The sequence below is a fragment of the Centruroides sculpturatus genome, unplaced genomic scaffold, assembly GCF_000671375.1.
Source record: "Centruroides sculpturatus isolate CEXI.00-Female unplaced genomic scaffold, Cexi_2.0 scaffold390, whole genome shotgun sequence".
NCBI lineage: Eukaryota > Metazoa > Arthropoda > Arachnida > Scorpiones > Buthidae > Centruroides > Centruroides sculpturatus.
Genome location: NW_019384599.1, coordinates 196,853 through 210,965, shown reverse-complemented (window position 1 = coordinate 210,965; position 14,113 = coordinate 196,853). Strand labels below are relative to the sequence as shown.

At 29.8% G+C, this 14,113-nt stretch overlaps 2 protein-coding genes across 3 annotated transcripts; one reads left to right on the top strand and one right to left on the bottom strand.

Annotated features, from left to right (window-relative positions):
- The first annotated feature begins 4,240 nt into the window (after nt 1–4,240).
- On the top strand, nt 4,241–10,719 carry LOC111624941. The gene is made up of 13 exons (XM_023367934.1): nt 4,241–4,373; nt 5,398–5,604; nt 5,686–5,949; nt 6,237–6,397; nt 7,397–7,525; nt 7,604–7,718; nt 8,253–8,413; nt 8,496–8,612; nt 8,681–8,746; nt 9,047–9,212; nt 9,840–9,970; nt 10,045–10,212; nt 10,288–10,719. The coding sequence occupies exons 1-13, from the start codon at nt 4,307–4,309 to the stop codon at nt 10,663–10,665; spliced, it is 2,130 nt and encodes a 709-aa protein (XP_023223702.1). The 5' UTR covers nt 4,241–4,306; the 3' UTR covers nt 10,666–10,719.
- Nucleotides 10,720–10,757: 38 nt separating this feature from the next.
- Nucleotides 10,758–13,612, bottom strand: LOC111624953 (glutamate-gated chloride channel alpha-like). 2 transcript variants are annotated; one of them, XM_023367949.1, is made up of 5 exons: nt 13,338–13,612; nt 13,187–13,269; nt 12,959–13,102; nt 11,350–11,720; nt 10,758–11,268 (listed from the first exon to the last, which is right to left on the bottom strand). In XM_023367949.1, exons 2-5 carry the CDS (start codon nt 13,242–13,244, stop codon nt 11,056–11,058), a joined length of 786 nt encoding a protein of 261 aa, XP_023223717.1. In that variant the 5' UTR covers nt 13,245–13,269; nt 13,338–13,612; the 3' UTR covers nt 10,758–11,055. The 2 variants fall into 2 exon arrangements, with proteins under 2 accessions (XP_023223717.1, XP_023223716.1); XM_023367948.1 differs by having other exon boundaries at nt 10,758–11,265; nt 13,338–13,464.
- Between the last annotated feature and the right edge of the window lie 501 nt (nt 13,613–14,113).

The window sequence follows — 14,113 nt, the reverse complement described above, 5'->3', positions numbered from 1 at the left end:
ATGTTAATTTTTAATCACGTGTAATACGTAGGAGTTTTGTTAAGGTCAGCAATTATTTAAAAAAAAAAAAAAACAGGAAATTCTTCTCCCGTTAATGAATGTAGGATCAGATTACTTTTAAGGAAAATGCGTGGGTTCAAGTAAACGCTTAAAAATACTCGCTCCAACAACTTAACTACAACATAATTTTATCTTATATAATTTATATTACTTAAATTTGTAAAATGTATTATTTTTATCAAAAAAAAAAATATATAAAAAATAATAATTTTAATATTCGAGTGACTGGCAACGTTAAAAAAAATCTCATGGAATGACGTCATCATAATTTATAAATGTTAATATCATATTTTAAAAATTAATATTTATTTTACTAAACTCACCCTCAAAATTATGCTTTTTGCCTTTTTATACTAATTAAAAATATAAAATGTTTTTATATTTAATAAAATATCATAACAAATGGCCCAACACGCAGTTTTAAATGTTGCCGGGAAAGTTAAGCAACTCGTTTTTAAACGTTTTTATACGGGATTGCTGCCTTTTAAAGTTAAAGAAATCCTACGAGATAATAGGAGCCTGCTTACGTAAGAGGCAAGAGCGGGTCGAGTTNAATACCTCATTCATAGTTCATATCTTATCCCTAAATGCACGTGTCATATCACAATATATAAATTATGACACGTGACATGAGAAAATAGCCAAATTTAAGATAAACATAAACATGCTGTACACTTTAATATTACTTAGTTAAACTTTATGGTTGATACAACTCACAACATTAATTATGAGCTTAAAACTAAATACTAAATACATTTTAAACACCTACACGACCTCCCGAGACATTTAAACAGCCACCATTTCTGCAGGTGACGTCATTTACGATATCAGCGCCCCCAAGTGAATATATAAAATATATAAATTTTTAAAAGCTGTTAGTATAAAAAAATATTAACTAATAACACTAAATTAATTATTTATAAAATTGCCCTATTTTATTTAAATTTAATCCACTGAATATATTAAACATTAAATTAAAAAGTTAAACAATATCACGTGACATAAGTTAATCGAATAAGACTGATAACACTTTTAAATAATCGTAAATTAATTAAATATTATCAGTTTCTTTTATTTGATCTTATAATAAGATAAGAAAAATAACGATATAAATATAAAATTTATTGTTTTTTTTTAAATTGAAAATGATAATTAATTTCAAATATTTCCAAAAGATGGCGAAAGAATCGTCTCTGAAGACGTGAAATTAATTTAAAATATTATAAATAAATCTTCAATGTTAATTTTTAATCACGTGTAATACGTAGGAGTTTTGTTAAGGTCAGCAATTATTAAAAAAAACAGGAAATTCTTCTCCCGTTAATGAATGTAGGATCAGATTACTTTTAAGGAAAATGCGTGGGTTCAAGTAAACGCTTAAAAATACTCGCTCCAACAACTTAACTACAACATAATTTTATCTTATATAATTTATATTACTTAAATTTGTAAAATGTATTATTTTTATCAAAAAAAAATATATATAAAAAATAATAATTTTAATATTCGAGTGACTGGCAACGTTAAAAAAAATCTCATGGAATGACGTCATCATAATTTATAAATGTTAATATCATATTTTAAAAATTAATATTTATTTTACTAAACTCACCCTCAAAATTATGCTTTTTGCCTTTTTATACTAATTAAAAATATAAAATGTTTTTATATTTAATAAAATATCATAACAAATGGCCCAACACGCAGTTTTAAATGTTGCCGGGAAAGTTAAGCAACTCGTTTTTAAACGTTTTTATACGGGATTGCTGCCTTTTAAAGTTAAAGAAATCCTACGAGATAATAGGAGCCTGCTTACGTAAGAGGCAAGAGCGGGTCGAGTTAGGCCTTTTTGCATACAAGCTCTCGATGGCCCTTCAAGCTGCATTGCTAGCAGCGTATGGTTCAACAGTAAAAGCAGGATTGAAGCATTCACCAGTGGTCCTCCACACTCTAACCCGGTAGTCATCCAAACCCAAACAAAACTGGGATTTGTTTCTGAAGACCATACGTTATCAGTCCGTACCAATTCATATGTCTCTGTCACGGCACCATTAAAACAAAGTTGGCGATGTATCTAGGCATACCTAGCATTCTGAGACTTCCAAACAACAGGCAAACTGAAATTCTGAACACATTAGGCCTCTGCAAACCTTTTTAGAGGATAGCGATTTTAAGGCCTTCTGATTATTTTAACTCTCTCCTCCCTGTGGGCACCAAGAGGACCTTTTTTAGTAAGTCCGTTATGAGTTCTGCCAATTCCACAATGGGGTGAGATGTGGGGACCACCATGAGGACACTAAAACACTCTTTTTAGTCATACCCGTTGTGTGTTCGGCCAGGTCCATAATGGGAGCAACCGGGTAGTGAGGGATGGGGCCCTATATATTTGGGATATTTCTGGGATTTCTCACACGAATTCGATCTCGGGTTCCCTAGAGTAATAAATATCGCCTCGACCATACGGCCGCAAATAATAAGTTTAAAAGCACGAGACCCTAAGATGTAATTTATTCAGATTATACACAAATCCAACCTCGAACAGGCCTCATATATTAAAAATTGAATGTCAAAACTAGCTTGAATCTAGTAGATTCTCCATTACAATTTGGGGGAAATTAATTATAATCTGTACATTTTCTGACCCGGAAAAACAGGATGCCGTGATACAGATTTCTTATTTAACAAGGTTAATATCCGTTACTGAAGATCATTAACAAGGTTATCAAGTATCAAGTTATTCGATGTAATGTAACCTTCTATAGGAGTCAACATACATTTAAGTATCAAATTTTACGACTTTAGTGAATGAGGGATTACAATTTCGTGACTTGAAACAGATTGTAATCTCGAACCTTTATATTGTTCCCCTTAAATTTCAAGTAATTTCGTTATCTGACATCCATCAATTGTAGTTCTTTCTTTGTCTAAACGTTACCAATGGATTATAATTTAGTTTTTAAGAAATTTCGAGTACAATTCGATTCATTTTTAGTTTTCTAACCAAGTTCCTTCTAAGGGCGACGGCTGCTCACTGATGTCTTTGATGCTCCTGCGTGTTAAATAGGACGTTAGAAATACATATTTGTGTTTTAAATAAACACAACATAGTCCTTTTTTTAATATATAATGCTTTTGAAGCTTCCATAAATGTGAAATATGAGTCGAAAGGTTCTGCTGGACGTCCCTATGATAGGACCTACTTCTAATTAATGAATTTTTATAACTTTTTAATATATTATATAATTAATTAGAACGTTTTCGTGTGTATTTTTGCTTATTTTATAATTAAATATGTAAAAAAATGACTTAAAGCAATATTTACGTTATAATCACTTTTAAAACAGACTTATTTTCTTCTTTTTTAAAGAATTTCTTGTGTAAACTTTATTATAAACTTTTTAAAATGAATATTTTTCAAATTCTTCTACGTTCTTTTCTATATTTAAATCAGAATCTAAAGTGGAGATGGTTCTGAATGCGTGGGCCCACCAGTTGTCCATGCATACCGAGTGGATAAAACTGAACTTTAGTCGTGAGTTCACACCCGATTAACGTGCTCCCCACGTGAAAGTTTTCCGGATTTTCTTCATGTAAAACCTAAACAGGAGCCAGTTTTCGTTAGACAGGCACCCCTATATGTTGCCATCAAACCTCATATTCGTCACTGCTGGACTTGTCATAAAGGTGGGCCTCACTCCACCACTTTCGAAGCCATAAAATATATGAATAAAATCAATAAAACAATTAAAAACAGGTTTTCCAACATACAAATCAAGTTTATTTTACGTCAAAACAGGCCTAATTTTGGTGCCTCTCTGTGTTCAGGCCAGCCCTAAACGATAATTTTTCCCTTAAAAACTTGGTTTTAGATGATAATTTATACGTTATAAAAAAAAACTGAAGCTTATTTAATCTATTATTATTGTTATAAATCACAGATGACAAATCAGTAAGGCCTATCAACACTTAATAATTAAGAAATGTGAGTTAATTTAGAGAATTGAAATTAGATCAATTGTCCAACTTCTGGCTTATGTTTTTAACTGTGAAAATTATAGAAATTATCAATTTTTCTCTGCTGAATTTTTCACTAACAAAGGAATTAATATTCTGTAAACGGAAATTGGTATCGATCTATATATCTTGATATCAAACTATTGTACTTTGTCTCACTTTTATCTATATACACAGGGGCGTGTATTAAGTTGGCTTTGGTATCCCAACAAAGTCAATTAGCTTTAATAAAATGAAGTCTAAGCATTTTAATATATTTATATTATTTAAAATATGTATTTCTCTAACATATGCAGTCGGTAAGTTTTATTTATTTATTTTCATTTCTGTATTTAAAACGTAAATTTAACAAAAATTTTTATTAATTTTTTAAATAATAATTAAGTTTTATGCTTATTAAATACTATCTTTGTTCTGTTTTAATAATCTAATAAGTAGTTTTACTTGTTTACCATGTTCAACGTTTGTAATTAATACTAAGGTGGTTCAAAAATCAGTTAACCATTATAGTTGACTTGTTAAATACCGTCTCATTTGTTTGTAGTTGTATCTGGAATACCTGAAGCATGGTTAACTGGCTTTTTTGTTATCTTTTTTATATATAAAACTAGTCTAATTTTATATAATTCTTTAAAATAATCGTTTAATCGTAATTAATACGAAGGGTGGTTCAAAAGTCAGTTAACTGTTACAGCTATCTTCTCATTTGCTCACAGTTGTGTCTGGAATATATGAAGCGCAGTTGACTGACTTTTGGGCTCTTCTTTATTTGTTTTTATACGTAAAAATAACTTAATTTTTTACAGTATATTATTTTTTAAAATACTTTTTTTCAACTTTTGAAACAATATTGTGTCTACTATGGTGGGAATTTTACACACATTGAAGAGGGATTTTTCGCGGAAAATTTGGATAATAATATAATTTATAAAGGAACGTGTTAAAGAATGATATACAGTATTTAAAATAAAAATGGGCATATAATTTAACATAAAATATAAAGTAGATATGAAATACAGTAATATCAATGATCTTCCCTTCAGAGAGCACCCTAAATTAAAAGATGCGCCTCTAATTTTAAATAGCCTAGAGACAAAATATTCGAGTCATTGTCTGTTTTATGCAGAGGGGTGGCCCAAAAGTCGGTTAACCGGCGTAAAGACTAAATTGGATTAATGTAATGCGTAAAACTATTTAAAATGAGACTTTTCTGGTGCGTATTACAAAGCTTCGACACAAATGCGAGGTTAACTGACTTTTGGTCCACCCTGTAGGGTTTTTTTTTTTTAAATATAATCTTAATTATATTATTAAATCTTACAGATCCACCACCAAATATAGAAGGCAGTTATCATGCCATCACAGAAGTATCTTGGGTGACTAAAGAAGAAGATTATGTTATTATGATGAGTGAAGAAAATTTCGATTTGAAAACTAAAAGATCCTCTTTTACACTTTATGATGATTCTATGAATGTTACGATTTACGAAGATATGATGTTAAATCAATCGTTAATATATGATGCTGAGGGTATTTATCATCATTAAAATTAATACGATTTAAGTAAAGTTATAAGAACCTCCTTACTCACTAGTATCTACTTTTTAACAGGTTGTAGGGCTTATAAACCGAAAGAATGGCTTAAAGTTCATGGCCCACCGGATTTAGAAATGTACGAAATTGGTGAAAATAAAATATTTTTCCCTCTCATGCAATTATTTTGGGGTCTACGCCCGAACAACCTGAAACCTGGCACAGATAGGACACTCGTAACTTATAGGGATGTGTCAGCTCAGAAATGGACTTATCTACTCAATTATCAGAGTTCGGATAAAAAATTCAAACATACCATAGAGATCGATGCGTTCTGGTCAGGTTAGTAAGCTACCCAAAAGTCAGTTGACCGTTGTAAATACTGAATCGCTCTCCTCTTCGAATGCTTGGTTTACTTCGAATTTTCTTGCGAAAAAGCACGGTTAATTGACTTTTAAGCAGCTACATATGTTTAAATTATATCTATTAACTGTTAATATCTTCTTTGGCTTATGAATTAGATTATTTAATAAGAAAAATTAATTAATAGGAATTATAATGGATATCTTTGTAAAGGTTTATGTACCGATAATGATTATAATTGAATTATTTTTTTGTACATTTTATAGACGGAGAGGCATTTGGTCCTTCAAAAGAACCGCTGAGGCCTTTAGGATATGCATTTCGTCGAACGTCTGTAAACCTGACCTCACGACTAGAAGAGAAATATAACTATAGCATTAACATTTTCTACTTTCTGCAAAATGTTTTCAATAAAAATGCATTACAGGTTAATATTTAAATATATTTAATGATAAATTAATTTAAAGTATAAATGTTTATAAATGTACAGTACAAACAAACTATCTCAGAAGCCATAAAACCTTATAAAATTTAAAAATATACTGAGTATTATATATTAAATATTAGGCAGTATTAGTGGCATTTTAAGGCATAACTAACCTAGGCTTTCGCCTGGGATCTCGGATTTTAGGGCTGGATTTAGATTCTGGTGTAATGTCAATGCTGTTCTTGACCTCCACTAAATAATAATTTATATTTAAAAATGTAAGGTTCTGAGCCTCGTAAAGTTAGACCTTAAGCTTAGTCTTGTAGGTGACGTTTTAAACCAGTAGCGTGTTATAGTTCATGGGGGCCAGGCGAATTTGAATTAGGGCTCCATGTGTAATACAGTGTTGACGTCAGACATTTTTCTTCCAGGAAATTTTTTAGGGAAATATCTTCTTATAAAAGATTGGTTTGGGGCCCTCTATTAGTGGAGGCTCAGACAATTGTCATTAAAAGGACAATTGCCTGAGCCACAGTGCTAAGCTTAGCCTTGTAGTGTAAGGTTCCAACTTAGCCTTGTAGAGAGAAGCCCTGAGCTTAACCTCATAGAATAAGATCCTAAGCTGTGGCTTGTTAAATCCAGCTTTGCTTAGAGATTTAGACAGGTATAAATATATGCATATCGATACTCAGTCTCGGTCTAGCACTCTGAATTCAGAACTAGTTATAACCGTAAACTTAGTACAGTATCGAGTGTTACATGATACAGTTTACATTATATAAAACATAAAAAGGACTTCACATATACTAAACCATCAAGAAAATATACGGATATTATTAAATAAATATGAAGTATTTAACAGATATCTTTAATTAATTTTTATCTTATCAAAACTTGTGATTGATTATTAATTTTATGTCTACTTCAGTAATGTTATCTTAAAACTTACTTTTCATATTATTAATATAATTTTAACATAATTTATATATTTTTAAATAGGTAAAACAAGGTATTCATTGCACTAACAGAATTACAGGCAGGCCATTTCCTAATTTCATGAATTTTGAGGCATTTTCTGTCAATATTGAATACCTGTCGCCAAAATCTCGTATGTTTGGTACTGTAGATGTACGTAATCTTTGCAATTAATTCAACTATAAATAGATTTTTTATATATTTTTATTAATGCATAAATGTTATTTATAGATGTGGGTGGATGGAAAAAATAAACTCGTTCAAATTCGACTAGATCCCCTTAATCAAGAAGTGCAACCGCACCAGAAAAAACAAACAAAAATTCGTATCGCAAGCAACGAACAACGTACGAATTTATAAAAACTATATTAATTAAAAATTAATAAATTATAGGCCTAAGTTTCTACGTCAAGTATATAGGCCTATACAGGGAGGTGCAAAAGTCAGTTAACTATTCCATAGTCGTTTGCAAACTCTACAAAACGAGACCTTTTTTTTCTCAATACACGAACCTCAATTCGTTGAAGACACGCATAAATTCTGAATCTGTCGTAAAACACTCAGTTAATTAACTTTTGGGCCGTCCTGTATTTATTATACAGAATAGAGACAGAGTAAAAATTAATTAACTTATTGGTCTTGCCATTAGAAACAGCGAAAGAGCTTTATATGACATGGAATTTCCTTTTCTCTTATTGGTTAAAGAAATGTAAATTTACAAAATTGGGCGTGTCTTGATTGTCTTATGAGAATCAAATTAAAACTTTAAATTTAAAATTAAAATAATTTTATTTAATATTTTATTTCGTAGTAATTTTAAAATAAATTTTTAATTTGTTCTTTACTATATCTTTATTATTTTTAAAAAATTTTTATATAGAAATTATATACGATATCGACCCTGAAAACTATAAGAAGTGTAAAATAATGCCAATTAGAGAGATGCCATTCGACGAACAAACATTATATGATTTCGATTTGCTTTCGAAATTAGATTTACAGCATTTTTTTGGAAAAGTCCCTTACATTTATATGGGAGAAGTAAACTACATTTTATTAAATTGAATTAAATTATACATTTTGCTTCGTTAATTAAATTTAAACAAAAAAAAATGGTTTTTAGAGTGTGAAAAGAGGTATACCGTGCCGATTATGGCAAGGAGTGAGGAGACAATGGCCATCAGAGCCACAGTACTCTTCTGTTACAACATTGTGGGAGTGGTGCATAGCAGAGAGAACGGTGATTTAAAAATTTGAATTATTTTAAATAAATTTTATTTAATTATTTATATAAAATTTTATTTTCAGGTTAATCCAGTTATGTTTCAAGCTAATACATTACCTGTCGTCTCTTTAGACATTACAGTTATTGAGGTATATTTAATTTATGCATAATAAATACAATTAACTCTTAATACGCCTACTTATAAAGTTTCGAATGCAAATTAACCAATAAGATTAATCTAAACCGTTAAGTAATGAATACGTAAAAATATTAACCAATCAGAGTTCAAAGAGATTTATGGAGGATGTCCAATTTTTCTGGTTTGAACTTGATTGGTTATTTCGTTTCTTGTTAATCATACATTGGTTAGTTCTAAGTTTAAAACGTTTTTAAATAATAATTGAGAATAAAATATGATTTTAATTAACTTTTTTAAAATTTAATTACAGAGTCCTCTTACTTCTGCTGAAAGTTTCTTTACTTTAGGACAAAAATTAACTTATAGTTTTTACAACTTTAATTATCGTACATCTAATTATATCAACACAGTAGCTTTCGATATAAGTCAATGCTTTCCTCCAGAATTAATTGAGCCATGGAGATTTAAAGTCAAATGTAAGATTATATTAATATAGATTTATTTTTAGTTTTCTTTTCTATATTTTAAGAGTAAAACAATAAACTGTTCAACGACCAGAGTTATATAGAAAAGTGGTCTATGTAACTGTTCCTTCTTACTAAAATATTCTATATTTATAGCTTTTATAATGTAATCAAGAATCAAATTTTATAGATAATCTCTGGATTAGAATTACTGTATTTGCGAAATTTTATTTCCTGATCTTCCAAGTAGGCCTACTGGGTAGACAATTGGTCTAACCTTTTCTTTTGCTACACCCTATGAAATTTTATGAAAAATTTCTAAAGTTTACTCATTTAAGTGTGTAAGATCACTCCATTTTCTCGTGTGTTCTTTGACCTAACCTTAAATATAGTTAAGAGATTAAGAGAGATCCTCCAAAATCGTACTGGCATCAAACACAAATTAATAATGGGTTTCAGAAATATCTGTAATTTAAAGGGTCACACGCTTCCAGATAAGAGGTCTGGTTACTCATGGGGTGCATAGGCCTATATCTCATATTAAGAACCACTGCTTTATACAATGTTTTAATATCTTTAATTGCACTACCAGAAAAACTTTTAATAAGTGATAAAATATATATATTTCCATTAATTTAGTAAACACCAAAAGCAAAACAATTTTAAGCAATTTGACAATTGATGCTGATTTTATCGGCGCTTGGAAAGAAGCCATTTATTCTGCAAGTAGCCTTGAACCTTCATCCCTGAGAATAACCAGAGTTCGAACTGTGAGTTGCTTTTATTTTTGTGCTTATTAAGAGAAAACCACTTCATTTTCATGTATAAATTTAAATTTTTACAGGTAATCGTCGAATCGGAATTATTTATCGAATTTTACATCCTGAATCTTCATCCTGGACTACCAACTACTGTTAATGATAACATTAAATCATCAGTCGCCATAAAAACATTAGAAAATTTTATCAATACCGGTTCTTTAGCTGTGATTTGGCAGAAAAATGTAACTCAGGTAAGCATTTTCTGTTCGTGTTTTATCGTAAAGAGATACAAATTATTATTAATTTCTTTTGTTATTCTGTTACAGCCACTGACATTAACAGCTGTCAAATATAGTCTCACTAGACAATATGAAAAACTGAAACCTCCTCCCCCTACTTCAGTAACTTCAATAAATACAGAACCGACAAAACAGGAAACAGAAACAACAGAATATACACTTACAGGTGACGTAATCATTATTGGTTCAACCAAAGGAAGACATTCTACTACTCTAACTCCAACTTCAAGAACAATTAAGCCTACCCCTACGAAAAAAATAGTCACTGAACGTCCCAAAATTAAAGATAGGCTTACCGGACATTCAAAAGGTACAATGGCAGCTTTAAGCGTGGGAATGCTTCTGTTTGGAATGTCATTAGGAGCAGGGGGAACATTTGTTAAATTCAGATATTTTAAAAGATAAATATTCAATATTAAACATTGTTTATTTTTTATATCTTTATATTGTGTAACAATACAGGAAATAATATGTAAAATAATATCATTAAACAATTTTTTTTAATAATTTATTTACACTTATAAATAATTATTTTTACTACTGTAGTAAGGTTTATAACTTATATAACTGTATCTTGAATGACAAAAATTATGGTTTATGTAATTTATTTTTGAAATATTTCAACAGAAGTGTATGGAATATCAGAATGAACATATTTTCTATCATGTTGAGTAATAAATTAAAGGATACATTCATCTAAAGATAAATATATTCATTCTAAATCTATTGAAAATAGAATTATTTCACGACTCGACTAATCTCTACACGAGTTCCTACGAAGTACAGCTAACGAAATCATGTATTATTTTCGTCTAGTTTAGCTGCCGATATATAATATGGCCAGTAAATACTATTAAAAACGATAAACAGTAATGGATACAGTACACGACATGCACGATCTAAAGTACGTGCTTCTTCAACAGCTGTAGGAATCTCGCTTTTATCCTTATGTTCCGAAGCAACCACATGTAAGTTTCCACTGGTTGCATCCTTGACTTGTAACTGCTTCTAGTGGAAACACAAATAAATTAATAAATAAGAAATTTAAGCAGTAATTAACTTAAAAATTATGCCAAAAAAAAAACTAACCTTAACGACGAATAATCGTTTCTTAGAATTTGGGTTAGGAATGGGTCGTCTACTTATGTAATTAGCGAGTGGAAACTCTAGTAGAGCGGTAAAGACGAAGAATGAACAGAATCCGACCCATACGTCTATAGCTGTTACGTAAGCAACTGGAGGTAGACGTTCTCGGATGTTTCCTGCTGATGTAGTTAAGGTAAGAAGAGTCGTTACTCCCAGAGATACTCTTCCAGGTACTGCAGTAACATCCAACCAGAACGACATCCAGGACACGATAACAATGAAGGTTGTCAACATATACGAATACATTAAATGATAACTATTCTGGCGTTTGAAACGAAACGTTGCATTCACACAACTGAATAGTCCGTTTACATCTATTAAAGATAATTGCGGTTGTTACGAAGGTTAATGTGGCAAAATAATTGAAGGATATTCTAAATAAAAACATGCTTAAAATTGCGTACAATCAGTGTTCATACCGAAGGAAAATAAAAACATATGTTACAAGTAGCAATTACGTGAGAGTACCGAAGAAATGTAATCCAGTTATGTTTCAAGCTAATACATTACCTGTCGTCTCTTTAGACATTACAGTTATTGAGGTATATTTAATTTATGCATAATAAATACAATTAACNCCGTTTACATCTATTAAAGATAATTGCGGTTGTTACGAAGGTTAATGTGGCAAAATAATTGAAGGATATTCTAAATAAAAACATGCTTAAAATTGCGTACAATCAGTGTTCATACCGAAGGAAAATAAAAACATATGTTACAAGTAGCAATTACGTGAGATTACCGAAGAAATGTAAGAAAAATTTGTAAAAAAAACATCTTACAATGAAGTAAAAGTAACTAAAAATTCATGAAATCAAACTCAAAAAGAAAAATTTAACTTAAAATATAACATAAAATAACACGAAATTAACTTGGAATATATCAAAAAAAGAATGAAATTTTAGTAAAACTCTAAATATTATTACGAAAAGTTGAGTAAAATTATTTTGTTTTTAAGTAAAGAAACATAAATAGAACAATAACAAATGCATAAAATCATCTGCAAACCAAAAAATTCAGCTTATTACAATTAACAAAAATCGCATTATTTCGGTAACAGAGCATGTATTTCAGTGAACTTCGGCCCATTGAAATAAAAATTTGGCCAGGAAAAAATGATCAAATTAACAATTAAACAACAAAACTTTCATTTAAATTAAATTGTATTTGATGAATTGACTAATAAAAATGACATTAAAGCAATGTTAAAGAAATTAATTTAAAATTACAATAATTAAATATTACTTAACTTAATATTAGTAAATAATTTAATTAAAATATATTTTAATTAATTAATTAATCTGTTAAAATTATTAATTAATATACAAAGATGTGCACGTAGAGAATCGGAATTCCGTTGAAATTTTATTTTAGAAAGTTAAAGTTCATTGTATTGATACAATTCTGAATATTTTAAAATTTATGAATGGTTTTCAGACTTTAAAAAAAATTTATTTTTAGTAACAGATTGCGTGCAGGTAAAAACCCGTTCTAGTTGAAAAAATATGCATTCGATTGTTGGTTATTTATTAAAAATAAAGCAATTTCTTACCAGCTCCCTTGTAGTGTAACTTTCTAATCCCAGTTCTAACAGGGGATAGAAGTTCGAATTCCGTCAACTCCGCATCCGGATAAATCTCCACTCCTATTGTACTTTCATCCCAAACTAATTCCAATTCTTTATCTGTTAACGAATCTAAAAATCCTCTTAAATTAATTGTAAGAATGTAAATTAGTTATTAATTAATATTTAAAAAATTGAACACGGTTAACATCTTACAAGAGCAGAGAATCAGAGGACATCGCTGCGTATCTAAAGGATAGTGACGAACGTCCATGCGACATTCTAGAGTCACAGTTAATCTATTATAAAAGAAATTCTAGTTATTTTAAATATATAAGAGTGTATAGTTTTATAAAATTAAGCTCACCTCTTGCTGTATATGATACGTCCATTAGGTTCTAGTAGCAAACGTAGATTTGGGAAAGGTTCTTGATAGAAGTCGACTTTCTTCAGATGAAGGAAGCGAAGATCTGGTGTCCATATGTTATTAAAATATTCTCTTATGTCCCTTTTTTTCGGGCATTTTGTCTTCTTCTCTTGATTTTCGGGGTTACAGGTCAATCGAGTGTCGTCCCAAGAGAGCGTAAACTGAGCATCGATCGAATATTCCTGAAGACAGAGAACATCATACGAAGAGTTTTGTTCTTGTATCACGCACGGAACTGTCGTTAATATAGAAAAAGTTGTATAACAATCGAGTTGTTTATGAATCAATAAAGCTGCCAAACCAATCAAAGGAGCCAGAAGGAGATTTAAAAGTTTCCTTTTTAACTTTGTAAAAAGGAAGCTTAGCGTGACAGTTTAATAGACATACAGATGAGAGACTTTTAACAGTATTTGGCAGAATTATCAATACTCTAATGACATTTAACTTTATTATTTCTTAATTTAAGTTATTATTTTATAATTAATTAATTTAGTATGTTACGTACGTTAGATACTTAAATTAATCGTTGTATTCGTTAAAAAATAATCTTACATACCATAGAAACATCGCTGATAGATGCCAAGCTGTTTACGTACAAGCTAACATGAATAATTGTCTTTTCTTCTGTAATTTTTGTGAATTTTATGTGTACAAAATTTGTTCTAAAATTTTTTTATATATATATACATATATTATTTTTACATTCTATTGAAATT